General features: G+C 53.8%; 3 protein-coding genes across 3 annotated transcripts; 2 read left to right on the top strand and 1 right to left on the bottom strand.

Moving 5' to 3' along the window:
- Window positions 1-389: 389 nt before the first annotated feature.
- UV8b_03698 (uncharacterized protein) lies at window positions 390-3,153 on the top strand (the record flags this gene model as incomplete). The annotated part of the gene is made up of 5 exons (XM_043141196.1): window positions 390-521; window positions 865-1,008; window positions 1,095-1,155; window positions 1,223-2,841; window positions 2,980-3,153. 5 exons carry the CDS (start codon window positions 390-392, stop codon window positions 3,151-3,153), a joined length of 2,130 nt encoding a protein of 709 aa, XP_042997130.1.
- Window positions 3,154-3,992: 839 nt separating this feature from the next.
- On the bottom strand, window positions 3,993-4,991 carry UV8b_03697 (uncharacterized protein; the record flags this gene model as incomplete). The annotated part of the gene is made up of 1 exon (XM_043141195.1): window positions 3,993-4,991. One exon carries the CDS (start codon window positions 4,989-4,991, stop codon window positions 3,993-3,995), a length of 999 nt encoding a protein of 332 aa, XP_042997129.1.
- A 3,508-nt stretch (window positions 4,992-8,499) lies between these two features.
- On the top strand, window positions 8,500-12,580 carry UV8b_03696 (uncharacterized protein; the record flags this gene model as incomplete). The annotated part of the gene is made up of 2 exons (XM_043141194.1): window positions 8,500-10,276; window positions 10,347-12,580. The coding sequence occupies 2 exons, from the start codon at window positions 8,500-8,502 to the stop codon at window positions 12,578-12,580; spliced, it is 4,011 nt and encodes a 1,336-aa protein (XP_042997128.1).
- Window positions 12,581-13,903: the final 1,323 nt, after the last annotated feature.

Here is a 13,903-nt window from a genome sequence, read left to right as displayed (position 1 = left end):
AGTCATCGATAAGCAAGACCCAATCGAGCTTAGCGCGGGAGTGGTCTGCTTTGGTGAAGCAGCCCATGCCTCTCTCTCTCTTCTCTCTCATTTGCGAGTCGGGACGTTGAAATTTCAACCTCCTTGCTTGGCCCACGATCCCAACTCTCTTCCGCCCCCATTTTACCAACCGTCACAGGCCCCAACAACAATCCCTCTTGCGGAATTGGCTTGATGACAACCAGCGCAGCGTCCGTCGCAGCAAGGCACGTGGCTCAGGAGCGTAGTCGCCGCCAGCCTCTCGTCTTGAGGACACCTCTTCGCTGAGCTAGGGGACTTCTGTGACGCGTGGTCTGATGCCTGTAGCAACGTCACCGTCCACCTCGCCTCGTCCGTCCGTTCTCTCCAAGATGGAGGATAGGAAGAGGCCCGCCATCGGCGGCGCCGATGATTTGACTGCTCCTCCCAGCAAAAGAGTCGCTGTGAATGGTTCCAAGACGAAGGATGATGCGATAGAAATGAAGGAGGAAGGCTGGGTTGAAGTAAGTTGCCACCACGAGCTTTCAGTTTGAGCGACTCCCCCTCCTTTTTTTCACGGTACACGGTCATCCGGTATGGATTCACCCGCTCTACGGGTCTTTCCAGTCGAGTGACGGCGTTTTGCTTCGAATTTTGCGCCCAGGCGAGATTCGTCACCAAGATGATGCGTCACATGGCTCAGCCATCCAGATTTGTTTCAATTGCATGGCCGATGTTTTTCTGGCTGCCTGTAATGCACTTCAGTAGTGTTTCTTGTCGTTGATTTTGCCGAGTTTCATGGCCTGGTTGCGTCGATGGACTGTCTTTGCGTCCGTCATGATACTGACCCGGGCTTGTTGTTTTTAGGCATATACCAAAGGAGCCATATACCGCCAAATGCAAGAATATAGTCGCAAGGCTGCCACGGCTGAATCACGTCTCGAAGAGCTGCACAAGCGATGCGTCCATCACGATGATCACTTGAAAATCATAGATGCTTGGTGGCGTCAAGTGAGCTTGCTTTCTTTTCCTTACCTTCTTTATTTTCTTTTCATCTTTCTTGAGTAAATATTCGAGTTGATGTTGACTGGTTCTAGCTGCTTCAAGAACTGGAAGTTGTAGCCCAGTCCCAAATGTCAGACGATCCAGCTACATCCGGTATATATATATATAAAATCCCGTATCTCTCTTTTGGCACTCGTGACGCTAACGACTCCGATTCTAGAACCACCATATCTCAGCGGGATTAATTTCAAAGATTTAAGCGAATTTCAGACCCACCTCCAAGATAAAGGAAAAACTATCAAAACGAAAGCCGAGTCTCTTCTTGGCCGCATCTCCGCTCAGCGCGGCTCCTTGACGCCAGACGCTGCTGCCCTGGAAGGGAGAGTCAACAAACTATTGGCGTCCCAGAAAGAGTACATGCTGAAGTTGGATCGCCTGCATACAGAAAAGGACCAGCTTTCTGAACAGTTGAATGCGGCCACTTTGCGGTACTTCAAGGCTGAAAAGAAGCTGGATCGAGCCAAGAGTGCGCAAGTACAAAAGCTGGAGCAACAAGCCTTTGCAAACTCCACACGTCCCACTGGAGCTGCGGCAACAAACGAGGTCGCATCCGATCAACATGAAGTAAATGGTTCGACGGATGAGCTTCTGCTCAAGTACGAGGAGGTATCGGCCTCGGCGACAAAGCAGAAGGAACAGCTCGATTCCATCCTATCCGAGCTGAAGGCTCTGCAAGACGAGAACTCGACACTTAAATCACGCCGTGAAACATGGACAGACGAAGATTTTATCCGCACAGATGTTTTCAAGCAGTTCAAGGCGCAGAACGAGGAGTTGATCAAGAGAATCAACAATCTCGAGGCAACCAACAAGCAGCTTCGAGAGGAGGCCGAAAAACTGCAGGCAGAACGCACCGCGTGGAAAATTCAGCTGGAGGCGGATGCGAATCAAGTAACGCAGGAATTGGAAGCCGACATCATGTCAAGAGACCAAGACCTGGCAAGGGTTCGTTCAGCCAGAGACGAGATTCTGGCTGAAAATTCCCAACGAAAGGCCGGCATGGAGCAGGAAAGGACCTCGATCGAGCAAGTCAAGGATCTTTGCAGCGCCAAAGACGACCGTATTGCTGCGCTGGAGTCTCAGATCTCCAGGTTCCAGGAGTCACAAGGTCAAGAGGTGACGACGAGTGAAGAAGATGCTGGTCATCTTTCACCAGGCGAACTGGAACAAAAGTACAAGAAGCTGCAGCAAGACTTTCAGTCCATCAACCAAGAATTGCCGTCCATAGAGAAAGCCTACAAGAAGATGAAGGATCTGGCGCAAAAGAAGGTGATGGACTTTGTTGCGTTGGAAGAGAAGATTTCCCTCTTGATTGCCGAGAAGAGCAAGGCGGATCAGAAGTATTTTGCGGCCCGAAAGGACGCCGACACTCGAAACAATGAGATCAGGTCACTCAGACACCAGAATAGCAAGAGCGCCGAGATCATTGCTCAGCTGAAAGACCTGGAGGCCCAGAACCGAGTACTGCTCAGCAACCTCGAGAAGCAAGTTGGAGACTTGAAGCAGTCCAACGCAGCGTTGGCGGCAGAGAACAAGAAGATGGAGACGACCAGCCTGGAGGCCGTGAGACGCTCCGACTCGCTGAGTCGACAAATCACCGATTTGACAAGCCTGGTGAAATCTCGCGACAATGCCTCGGCAGTTGTTCGAGAACGTAATACCATCCAAGAAGCCGAGGTGGAGAAGTTAAAGGTCCGAGTCGAACATGCCCAAAAGGATCGAGACAATTGGAAGAGCAAGGCGTTGAGCAATTCATCAGAGGAGGAAGAAATGCTTCGAGTAAGTTTGGGTCTTGGAGTCGGGAGAAAGTCAGCCGCATGGCATGGTTCTTCTCTCTTGCTCAACTCGTAACCCCAGCCCTCTTCTCTTTTGCCTTTTGCCTGAATGGCGCGCGGAATCTAACGGGTCCCTCCCTAGACATTCGCGCTTTGCACCATCTGCAGAAACAACTTCAAGAACACGGCGCTCAAAACATGCGGTCACCTGTTCTGCAACAAATGCGTCGACGACCGAATCAGCAACAGGATGCGCAAGTGCCCCACGTGTTCCCGGGCTTTTGACAAGATGGACGTCATGCCTGTTCATCATTGATGAGGCGGCTGCTTCCCGCCGTGTGAGATTCATCACTTTTCACGTTTTTGCTCCTGTCGGCATATTTTTCTTGTTTTTTCCACCCTTTTCTTTCCTCTTGATTTCTTGTTACACGCTAAAACGGACGGGTGACAGGCGCTTGCATGGGATTATGGGGGCCACGGAATTGTTTGCTATACATTTGGGCGACCAGCGGCTGCAGCCACAAACCTACAAGCTCTCTGTGCGGTCTACAGGCTGGTGAGAGCTCGTGGTCGCTAGCGGGCGGGCATATGTAAAAGAAAGGTGGCAAAGGACGACACGTCCTGTTTGGATACTGTAATTTTACGAGGAGAAGGCTTGAGTCGTGGATTGTAACCTTTTGCCACGTGTACGTACATACAGGGCAGGACAGCCAACGTTAAACCGGCAACATTGACTGAATGTGCAGGTATATCGATGGCGGTTGCACTGGGCAGCTGACGCATGTTTCTCATGTTCCTCATGTTTCTCTCATGCTTCTCTCATGCTTCTCTCATGCTTCTCTCATGCTTCTCTCATCTTTGTCTTCTTTCTTGCTTTTCTCTTGAAGGTAGCTGGAGGGAGCGAGGTTGGATAACGAGAGACGGAGAAACTGACAGGTCAAATGTGCCAGAGCAGAGAGAAAAGTTGGCCAGCGAATGCAGGAAACAAATGACTTGCCAATGTCTCTCGCTTTAGCTGACATGGCATCATCATCATGTTGCTATCATGGTCCTCGACCCAACAATACCCAACAAGACGACAGAACCAACAAGACCAGACCAGACCAGACCATGCCAACAATGCCAACAATGCCAGCAATGCCCAGCAATGCCCAGCTATCGGCGGCGCGTAGATCCAAATCCAGTGCTCTCATGTCGAGCGGAGCTAGAAGCTGACGAAAAGGACGACGATGCCGCCGGGGAGGGTCTTGGGCTGTACGGCTCCGAGTCCCAGGGACTGCTCTGCCAGCCGCCGTCGTAGACACGACGGCTGCCGTTGCCGTTGCCGTTGCCGTTGCCGCCCCGGTTGCCAGCCAGATAGCCAGCCGCGGCGCCTCCCAACAGGCCGCTCCAGAAGCCCGGAGACCAGCCCTGCCCCTGCTGCTGCGACGAGGACGACGGCTTTGTGCCAGGGTAAGGCGGCGGCGGATCGTTGCCAGGACCCCATCCTCCTCCTCCTCCTCCTCCTCCTCCGCCGCCGCCGCCTCCCCATCTCCGTCCCCCCGTAGCTCGCGGCCGTCTCCGGACCCCGTTCTCCCCGTAACAAGCCGCGTACAGGATCCACGCCAGCACGGCGACAAAGACAAGGCCGAACAGCCAAGCCGACAGGTCCGTCGGCCCCGGCCCCCGCCCCCGCCCGCCGCCAAAGTACCCGCCGTGCGAGCTGGCCAGGCCCGGGTACCTCTGCTTGCCTTTGCCCGTCAGCTCCAGGCTGTACTCGACGCCGCAGCTACCCCTGAGGACGTACGGGTCGTCGGGGCCCGCGTAGCCCTCGCAGATGACGTCCGTGGTGCCCAGCTTCAGCTCCTCGGGCAGGGTGGCCGAGCAGCTCCATTCGATGTCCTCGCCGCCGTACGACGAGCCCTGGTTGGTGCAGCGCATGACGTCGATTGCGTACAGGTCGCAGAGGGGTTTTGAGGAGACGCATCTCAGCTGCGGGATGGCCGCGACGCGGCGGTTGGTGGTCCTGGCGCCGTGGCCGCGGAGCGTGAGGGATTGGACGCGCGAGAGGAGGATGGCGTCCCTGGGGGTTGCGGTGGCGAGGAGCGGGAGGGCGAGGAGGAGGACGACGACGACGACGACGAGGAGCAGGGGGTGAGCGAGGTGTCGGTGCATATCCTGGGGGAGCCGAGCGCCGCTTTAGTCTTTTCTTCTTTCGGAAGGAGTGCGTGAAGCGGATTGGTTTGGTTGGTGATGGATGGATCTTGCAAGTTTGATGACTGATGCGTTTGACGCTGGGCTGGGCGGACGGGAGCCAGGCTGGCAGTTTTCGCAAGGCAAGTTCGTCAAGGCACCTGTGTGCCGAGGGGTGCCTGAGATGAATGGTTATTGCCTCGTTGATGCTGGATTGTCCGAGAGTGGGCGAAATGCATGGCGGTGGTTGTGAAATTCAGTCTGGGCGACACGACGTTCGTTGCATTTGTGGATGACTCGGATAGAATTTTCGAGAAACTACCGAGTGACAGACAACTGCATATGTACGACTAATAGTCTAATACGGATAAAAAGTTACGGACGGTTACGGTTTCGTTTACCGGGTACAGAGTACGTGGGCCCACTTCTACAACTTCATATTCATATCTACGGAGTACGGATACATGCCATGCCGCGCTCGGAACGGGAAAATCGACAGATACAAGACAAAGAAAGAAGAACGAATGGGGTTCCGGGACGGCAACAAGCAGCACTTTGAACCTTGGGGTACAATCACCCCCGAGACCGAGGTACCGGTACCAAGGGAGGGAACCTTGCAAGGCACCAGACAATTGCGATGCGGCAGATGCGGCAGATGCTGGGGATGCTCCTGGGGAACGTGAACGTTTTTGTCGGCAACTCCTGCGGGCAATAAACAATAGGCGGCTTCTCTGCCCACATGCCTACTCGGTACGGAGTACAAAGCTACAAACCACAGAGACAGCGTGAATCCGTGGACTGGTGGCCGGCCGCCCTTTGCATGGAAAAAACGACGCACGGTTGACGAACAGGTAGATAGATATAGATGGCAAGGGGAGCAAGCAATAGGCAGCAACCACACCAACTAAACGTTTGCTTTTTTTTTTTTTTTGTCTGGATTGGGTTCCGTTCAGCTCTGCGGATCGTTACATCATCGAGTACACCCCGGGTGCTCGGGTGCTCGGGCTGCTCTTCTCTTCGTTGGAGCATCGTATGGGACCTGTTTTTGAGCGACGCTTCGGAATGATTGACATGATGGGGCACGGATATCGTGCTTTGACTGCAGATGCAGCCTCCCAATGCTGCTCTCGGCAAGCCTGTTCTGAGCTTTTTCTTCTTTAAATGCCCATGTCGACTTTGGCATTGCGTCAATGATCCGGTGTGTGTTGATTGGTGTGTTGGTGTGTTGGTGTGTTGGTGTGTTGGTGTGTTGGTGTGTTGGTGTTGTTGCTCCGACGAGATGAACTCGGCTGCTGTTAGTTGGGCTGCTGCCTGTTGACGCCTGCAATCAGCAATCAGCAATCAGCAATCAGAAATCAACAATCTGCAATCTGCAATCTGCAATCTGCAATCTGCAATCTGCAATGTGGCGGTGACGGTTCAAAAACATGGGGTTGCCCACCAGGAGGTAGGTTAGAGGTAGGTAGGTAGGTATGTAAGTAGGAGGTACGGAGTCGTTGAGTCAGGCCGCCAGGCGGATTGTTGATGAGTTGAGGTGCTGGCACGGGGCTCGGGCAGTTGGAAGGCTCCGAAAGCCAACTGCAACCAGCTGCAAGCCAGGCAACTGCATGTGCAAAGATGCGGTCATGTTATGCGGTGTGGTTGGTGGCACAGCGGGCGGAGTGGTGCGCAGGGAAAGAGCAACGGACCAGACATCATCAGCATCAGCATCAGCATCAGCATGGAAGAAGGGACCAGACTGGAGCTAGCTAGCTGGTGGCGCCTCTGCATCGCCATGGGCCAACTCAGAAGTCGTCACGTCACTTGGCCAGTGACTCATCCCAATGAACCCCCCCTTCCCCCTTCCCCCCCCCCCCAGCCCGAAGCTGGATTGTTGCATGTGCTGTTGTTGCACAAGCGGACCGACGACGCGTGGCCCAGGGCCAGGTATTGTCTGTCTGGTTTGGTTGCTGTTTGGCTTGGTGAAAGAATTTGAGAGCGGAAATCCGGCACCGCCTGCCGCAGAGCTGAATGGGGAAAAGGAAACTTGGATGGTAGGACGCACAGTACTTGTCAAGTCTGGTATCAGTGGGACTTGGGACAGGGGCCCCAGCCTGGCCGCCAGCTGTCTACTAACCTAGTACCTATGTACCTAAGTTGACCCAAGGTCAATAGTTGGTAGTAGTAGTGGTTAGCCCGGGCCAGCTTAATAAAAAATCATCGAGACAGTGCCAAGGAGAGACGAGACTGGGAGATTTCTTCATGAGAATCTGCGTGGAGCACAGAGCAGATTCCCACCGTGGCTGACTGAAGCCTTCCCCGATGCCAGCTTGAAACAGCACCGGCCGCCACACAGCTATTGTATAGTAGTAGCTCACGATGCCGAGTTGTGAAGCCGCCTACACGTGGGAATGCGGGAATGTCCATGTCAACTGCATGCCAGAACGACCGGGGAGGCAACTAATATGGAAGCTTACATATGAACCTAAGGTAGGTACCTTCAGGTATCCGGACCAGAGTGCACAGCACATGTACTGTCGATACCACCTGCATCAGGTCAGCAGGTAGGTACATGTAGGTACCTACCTACCTTACCTTAGGTACCTTAGGCAGGCTCAAGGCTCAAGCTTGCAGCCTTGCCCTGGCTGGTCCTGGCTTGCACCCCAGCGCATTGTGACATCTGTACGCCGTGCCGAGTACGTACCCGTCTCTGGCTGGTCAGCTTACGACCACCAGACATCAATCCCTTTGCTGGTCCGCCCCGCCGCAGGGGAAACCGCCGCATGACTAACCGATGGATGTCATGCCCTGCCTTCCGTCTTATTCTGGTCGTCCTTGGAGAGCGGCTCGCCCAACGTCGGAGCTAAGACAATGTCTTGTTTGCGGACTTGGCTATCTCCGGCCGACCTTTTATTAGCTCGGGGTTGGCGGCAAGGAGCAAAGATGGGATCTGATATCCTCACCCGTATTTCCCGTATTTCCATATAAAGGGACATCAACGTCAACTTGCGCGTCCCGTTCGCCATACGTTTTGTGTTTATGTGGTCTGGTTGGGTTGCCGCATCATGTAACTTGACTCTCGGGAAAACTCCAAGTCGCAATTGCCCTCCCAACACCGACCGCCGTCCTTCCTTCCTTCCTTCCTTGCACGGCTCGCAGCAACTGCCACAACCGCAGCAACTGCCTGGCAGCTACCAGGCAGCTGCTCCCAGCCAGTCTCGTCCCAAGACGACTAGACCGACTTCGGGCCTGACAGCCGATGCAAAGGGGGGGAAACTCGCTGAGAAATCCACGAAAATCCAACGAGACTGATTAACCCTCTTCGCCGCTCCACATTCGAACCCTTCTCCTTCAAGCCACCCCGGATAACTGAATTCATCCAGCCGTCGCTGCCGCTTTTTGCCCTCTGTGCCGACCCGCCCAACGGCGCCAACGCCGCCAACGGCGCGCCATTGTATTATATTGTATTGTATTGTATTGCATTGCATTGTATTGTGTTGGATTAGGCAGCATGGCCGACCCTCGTCAGGAAAAGACTGCGCCGCCTCATTCCGACTCGGAACAGTCTTCCACCAACGGCAAGGCGAACCCTCTCGTCGAAAAGTCGCTCTTCAAACACGCATTGGCCAAAGCCGACTCCAAGGTCGCTGCGCCGCCCCCGGCCGTCGACTCGCATGACTCCTACAGCCATCTCCCCCCTCATGAGGCAGACGTCTTGAGGCGCCAAATTGCCGTGCCCGAGCTTAAGCAGGGTGTCGCGGTCCTATATCGCTACGCTTCACGCAATGATGTCCTCATCCTCGCTGTTTCAGCAATCTGCGCCATTGCCTCCGGGGCTGCTCTACCCCTCATGACCGTCCTCTTTGCTAACCTTCAACGAACCTTTCAAGATTTCTTCTTTTCCGGGGGAAAGATGACGTACGACTCCTTTGTCGATGAAATGAGCAAATTTGTTCTCTACTTCGTTTACCTGGCCATTGCCGAGTTCGTCGTCACGTACATTTGCACCGTCGGCTTCATCTACACTGGTGAGCACCTCAGCGCCAAGATTCGTGAGCACTATCTAGAGAGCTGTATGCGTCAGAACATCGGCTTCTTCGACAAAGTCGGTGCTGGCGAGGTTACCACCCGCATCACCGCCGACACCAATCTCATCCAGGAAGGCATCTCGGAAAAGATATCCCTTACACTGGCCGCCATCGCCACCTTTGTTACCGCCTTCGTCATCGCCTTCATCAACTACTGGAAGCTCACGCTCATTCTCTCCGCCACCGTGTTTGCATTGGTCGCCAATATCGGCATTGCTTCACGCTTCATCGTCAAGCACAGCAAGAACTCGCTGGAAGCCTACGCCAAAGGTGGCATTGTCGCAGAGGAGGTTGTCAGCTCCATCCGCAGCGCAATCGCCTTCGGCACCCAGGATCGCCTGGCGAAGCAATATTACAAGCACCTTTTGCAAGCCGAGTATTTTGGTGTCCGTGTCAAGAGCTCCATGGCTGTCATGTTCGCCGGCATGATGATGATTCTCTTCCTCAACTACGGACTCGCGTTTTGGCAGGGCAGCCACTTTCTCGTCGACGGCGTCATTCCTCTTAACAAAATATTGGTCATCGTCATGTCCGTCATGATTGCCGCTTTCAACATTGGCAACGTCGCCCCAAACTTGCAGGCTTTCACCACCGCTATTGCGGCTGCTGCCAAGATCTTCAACACCATCGACCGTGTTTCTCCCCTGGATCCCGGCGATGACAAAGGCGCCAAGATTGAGAGCCTCGAGGGCAATATTCGCTTGGAAAACATTAAGCACATTTATCCCTCGCGACCAGAGGTAGTCGTCATGGATGGCGTCAGCCTGGAGATACCTGCTGGAAAAACTACTGCCTTGGTAGGTGCCTCTGGCTCCGGCAAGAGCACCATTGTCGGCCTTGTGGAACGATTTTACGATCCGGTTCAGGGTGCCGTCTATCTTGATGGCCAGGACATCAGCACTCTAAACCTGAGGTGGTTCCGACAACAGATGGCCCTTGTCAGCCAAGAACCAACTCTCTTCGGCACCACCATCTTCAAGAACATCAGCCACGGACTCATCGGAACTCGGCATGAAAACGAACCGGAGCATGTGCAGAGGGAGATGGTCATACAGGCTGCTGTCAAAGCCAATGCCCACGATTTCATCTCTGCTCTTCCTGAAGGTTACGAGACAAATGTCGGTGAACGTGGTTTCCTCTTGTCTGGTGGGCAAAAGCAACGTATTGCCATTGCTCGTGCCGTCGTGTCTGACCCCAAAAGTAAGTTTGAGAAAACAAAAATAAAAACCTCATTTTTTTTCCTCTCAGCCTGTGCTAATATATCTCGCAGTTCTTCTTCTCGATGAAGCTACATCCGCCCTTGACACCAAGTCGGAAGGAGTCGTGCAGGCTGCCTTGGAAGTCGCAGCGGCTGGCCGGACCACCATCACTATTGCCCACCGCTTGTCGACCATCAGAGACGCTTACAATATCGTCGTCATGAGCGCTGGGCGTATCGTCGAGCAAGGTACACACGATGACCTTCTGGAGAGAAAGGGGGCGTACTACAACCTCGTCTCGGCCCAGAACATCGCTGCCGTAGAGGACTTGATGACGGAAGAAGAAGAAGATTGCATTAACCAAGAAGAGGAGGAGCTAATCCGAAGAAAGTCGGCCATGCAGGATGGCCAATGCGCGGTCGATGCTGATGACGACATTGCTGCCAAGCTAGGTCGTTCGACTACGCGGAAATCCGCGTCCAGCGTTGCACTTGAGCGGAAAACCCCCGAGAAAGAGAAGAAATACAGTCTCTGGACTCTGTTGCGTTTGATCACGTCCTTCAACGCGGATGAATGGCACTTGATGGCCTTTGGCCTCGTTTTCGCCGCCATCTGTGGTGGTGGCAACCCCACCGCCTCGGTCTTTTTCGCCAAGCAAGTCGTTATTTTATCACAGCCCGTCACGCCCAGCAATCGACACGAAATCAAGAAGGATTCCGACTTTTGGAGCGCCATGTATCTGATGCTTGCTATTGTTCAATTCCTGGCCTTTGCCGCTCAGGGCATCGCCTTTGCCGTGTGTTCTGAGCGCCTCGTCCGCCGCGTTCGTGACCGTGCCTTCAGAGCCATTCTCAGACAAGATGTTGCCTTCTTCGACAAGGACGAGAACACTGCTGGTGCTCTGACATCCTTCCTCTCCACCGAGACCACTCATGTCGCGGGTCTCAGTGGTGCGACTCTGGGAACTTTGCTCATGATGTCGACCACTCTGGTTGCCGCTTGCGCCACCAGCCTGGCCATTGGTTGGAAGCTGTCCCTTGTTTGCATCTCCACCATGCCCGTCCTTCTTGGCTGCGGGTTTTTCCGATTCTGGATGCTTGCGCACTTTTCACGGCGATCCAAGGCTGCTTATGCCTCTTCAGCCACCTTTGCCTCAGAGGCCATCTCGGCTATCCGCACCGTTGCCGCTCTGACTCGCGAGCAAGATGTTTTGCGGCAGTATCGAGAGTCGCTCGCTGCACAGCAACGTCGCAGTCTGATTTCGGTTCTCAAGTCTAGCTCGCTGTATGCCGCCTCTCAGTCATTGCTCTTTTTGTGCTTCGCCCTAGGCTTCTGGTACGGAGGCACTCTTATCGGCAAGGGCGAGTATGACATATTCCAGTTCTTCCTGTGCTTCATGGAGGTCGTCTTTGGGGCCCAATCCGCGGGGGCCATCTTCTCGTTTGCGCCCGACATGGGCAAAGCTCACCATGCCGCGGCCGAGCTCAAGACACTGTTTGATCGCCAGCCCACCATTGACTCGTGGTCCGACGAGGGCGAGCGCTTGCCAGACGTTGACGGCGCTGTCGAGTTCCGCAACGTCCATTTCCGATACCCCACTCGACCGGAAGTTCCTGTCGTCCGTGGCCTCAACCTTGCCATCCGTCCTGGCCAATACGTCGCCTTGGTCGGTGCCTCGGGTTGCGGCAAGAGCACGACCATTGCCCTTCTGGAGCGGTTCTACGACCCTCTCTCTGGAGGGGTATTTGTCGACGGCAAGGAGATCAGAACGCTCAACATCAACGACTACCGCTCCCACATTGCTCTCGTCAGCCAAGAGCCGACACTGTATCAAGGAACTATCAAGGATAACATTGTTCTCGGGAGCGCGAACGAAGCCGTGACCGACGAGGCCATTGAGTTTGCTTGCCGTGAAGCCAACATTTACGACTTCATCATCTCCCTGCCAGAAGGTTTCAATACCATTGTCGGCAGCAAGGGGACCTTGCTGTCCGGTGGCCAAAAGCAACGTATTGCCATTGCCCGAGCTCTTATTCGCGATCCCAAAATCTTACTTCTTGACGAGGCAACGTCGGCGCTCGACTCTGAATCCGAGCACGTCGTCCAGGCCGCACTTGATAAGGCGGCCAAGGGTCGCACGACGATTGCCGTGGCCCATAGACTAAGCACCATCCAAAAGGCCGACGTAATCTATGTCTTTGATCAAGGTCGCATTGTAGAGACGGGAACTCACTCGGAGCTGATGAAGAGGAACGGACGATATGCCGAGCTGGTTAACCTTCAAAGCCTGGCCAAGCATGGCTAGAATTGGGCATTTCTGAGGTATCCGTCTCTAACCTTCCCCCCTCCCCCATTTGTCTCGCTCTTTTTTTTTTGTTTTTCCGTTTTCATCTGGTTCCATCTATGACTCGGTCTCGGTCTTTGGCGGGTTTCTTTTTCCCCGAAACATATTGTGATGTATTTGCTGTATCATGAGCGTCTTTCCTCTTCTGTTCTTTTTTTTTTTTTTTTTTTTTTTTTTTTTTTGGGACAAAAAGGTTTTGCATTTAATGTTAATGATGTTGGCGTTGCAAGCTCATATCCGAAAGCATGGTATAAGGGGAGGGACAGTTATTAATATGAGACTTGAGAGACGGGAGTTGACTTTGCTTTCCTCCATTAGCTTACTACAAGTAGCTTTGACAGAGAAATCTCCAATGACATGGCTGCACAGTTGGTTGACGGCTGAAATTTTCCCAGCTTTCTGCAATAACAAGGGTGCCACGGGCTGTTGGATTGCTAACCCAGGGGGGTTGTCAGCATCGGCAGTGCAAGTGAAGCCGAAGCCCGTCATGAGGTTGTATATTATCATTACATTGGAGAAATTGGAACGGCGGGCGGCTGGGTTGTTGAGGCCGCCTGCCAGGCTTTTTTTTTTTTTTTTTCCCCCAATATTCAGCCTCGTTTTCATCTTGAACGGTTAGGGTAGGGTTTGCTAGCTTGGGTCCCTGCGGACGCGTTCTTGGCCGTGAAAGAGACGCAAAAGACGTACGACTTCAAGCCTGGTATTTTACCCGGTACTTGAGGATGAGGAGATGAGAATCAAAAACAACAGACAGTGAGCAAGTACTCTGCACTGATACGCACTCACTCCATCTTGACGCAACCCAGCCAGCTGCGTGTCGTGTCGTATAAGCGAGAGGGGAACGACGGTAACCATGGAAATGCCAAGGCTCAAAAAGTTCCAACCCAGATTTAGATGAGATATTTATGCTGCATTTGCAGTGTATCTAAACGACTGATGATTCCTGACGCGCGGTCCGGAGCATATTGGAGCAAAGTGCAATGTTGGGATTTGGGATGGATTGATGGGACCTTGGGCCGTTGACAAGTGGCAAGTGGGCGGGCGGATCAATGATGGGAAAGACGGGGGTGGGCCTGCCCCCCCCTGGTAAGTCTTGGCAGGGGACGGGGGGATGCCATTGGACAGAGAAGCGAAACGAAGCGAACCCCCGCGGGTGCGGTGGCGCGGTCAAGCTGGGAGAAGCTGCAGGCACCAAACCTTACCATCAAACCTACCTCTAGGTACCTAGTAGGTAGGTGCCTACCTAGGTACCTAAGTTGACCACTACCATCACATCACACCCAG

This window comes from Ustilaginoidea virens, chromosome 3, assembly GCF_000687475.1.
Source record: "Ustilaginoidea virens chromosome 3, complete sequence".
NCBI lineage: Eukaryota > Fungi > Ascomycota > Sordariomycetes > Hypocreales > Clavicipitaceae > Ustilaginoidea > Ustilaginoidea virens.
Note: the sequence above shows the minus strand (reverse complement) of the source record. Positions and strands in the feature narration are given on the sequence as shown.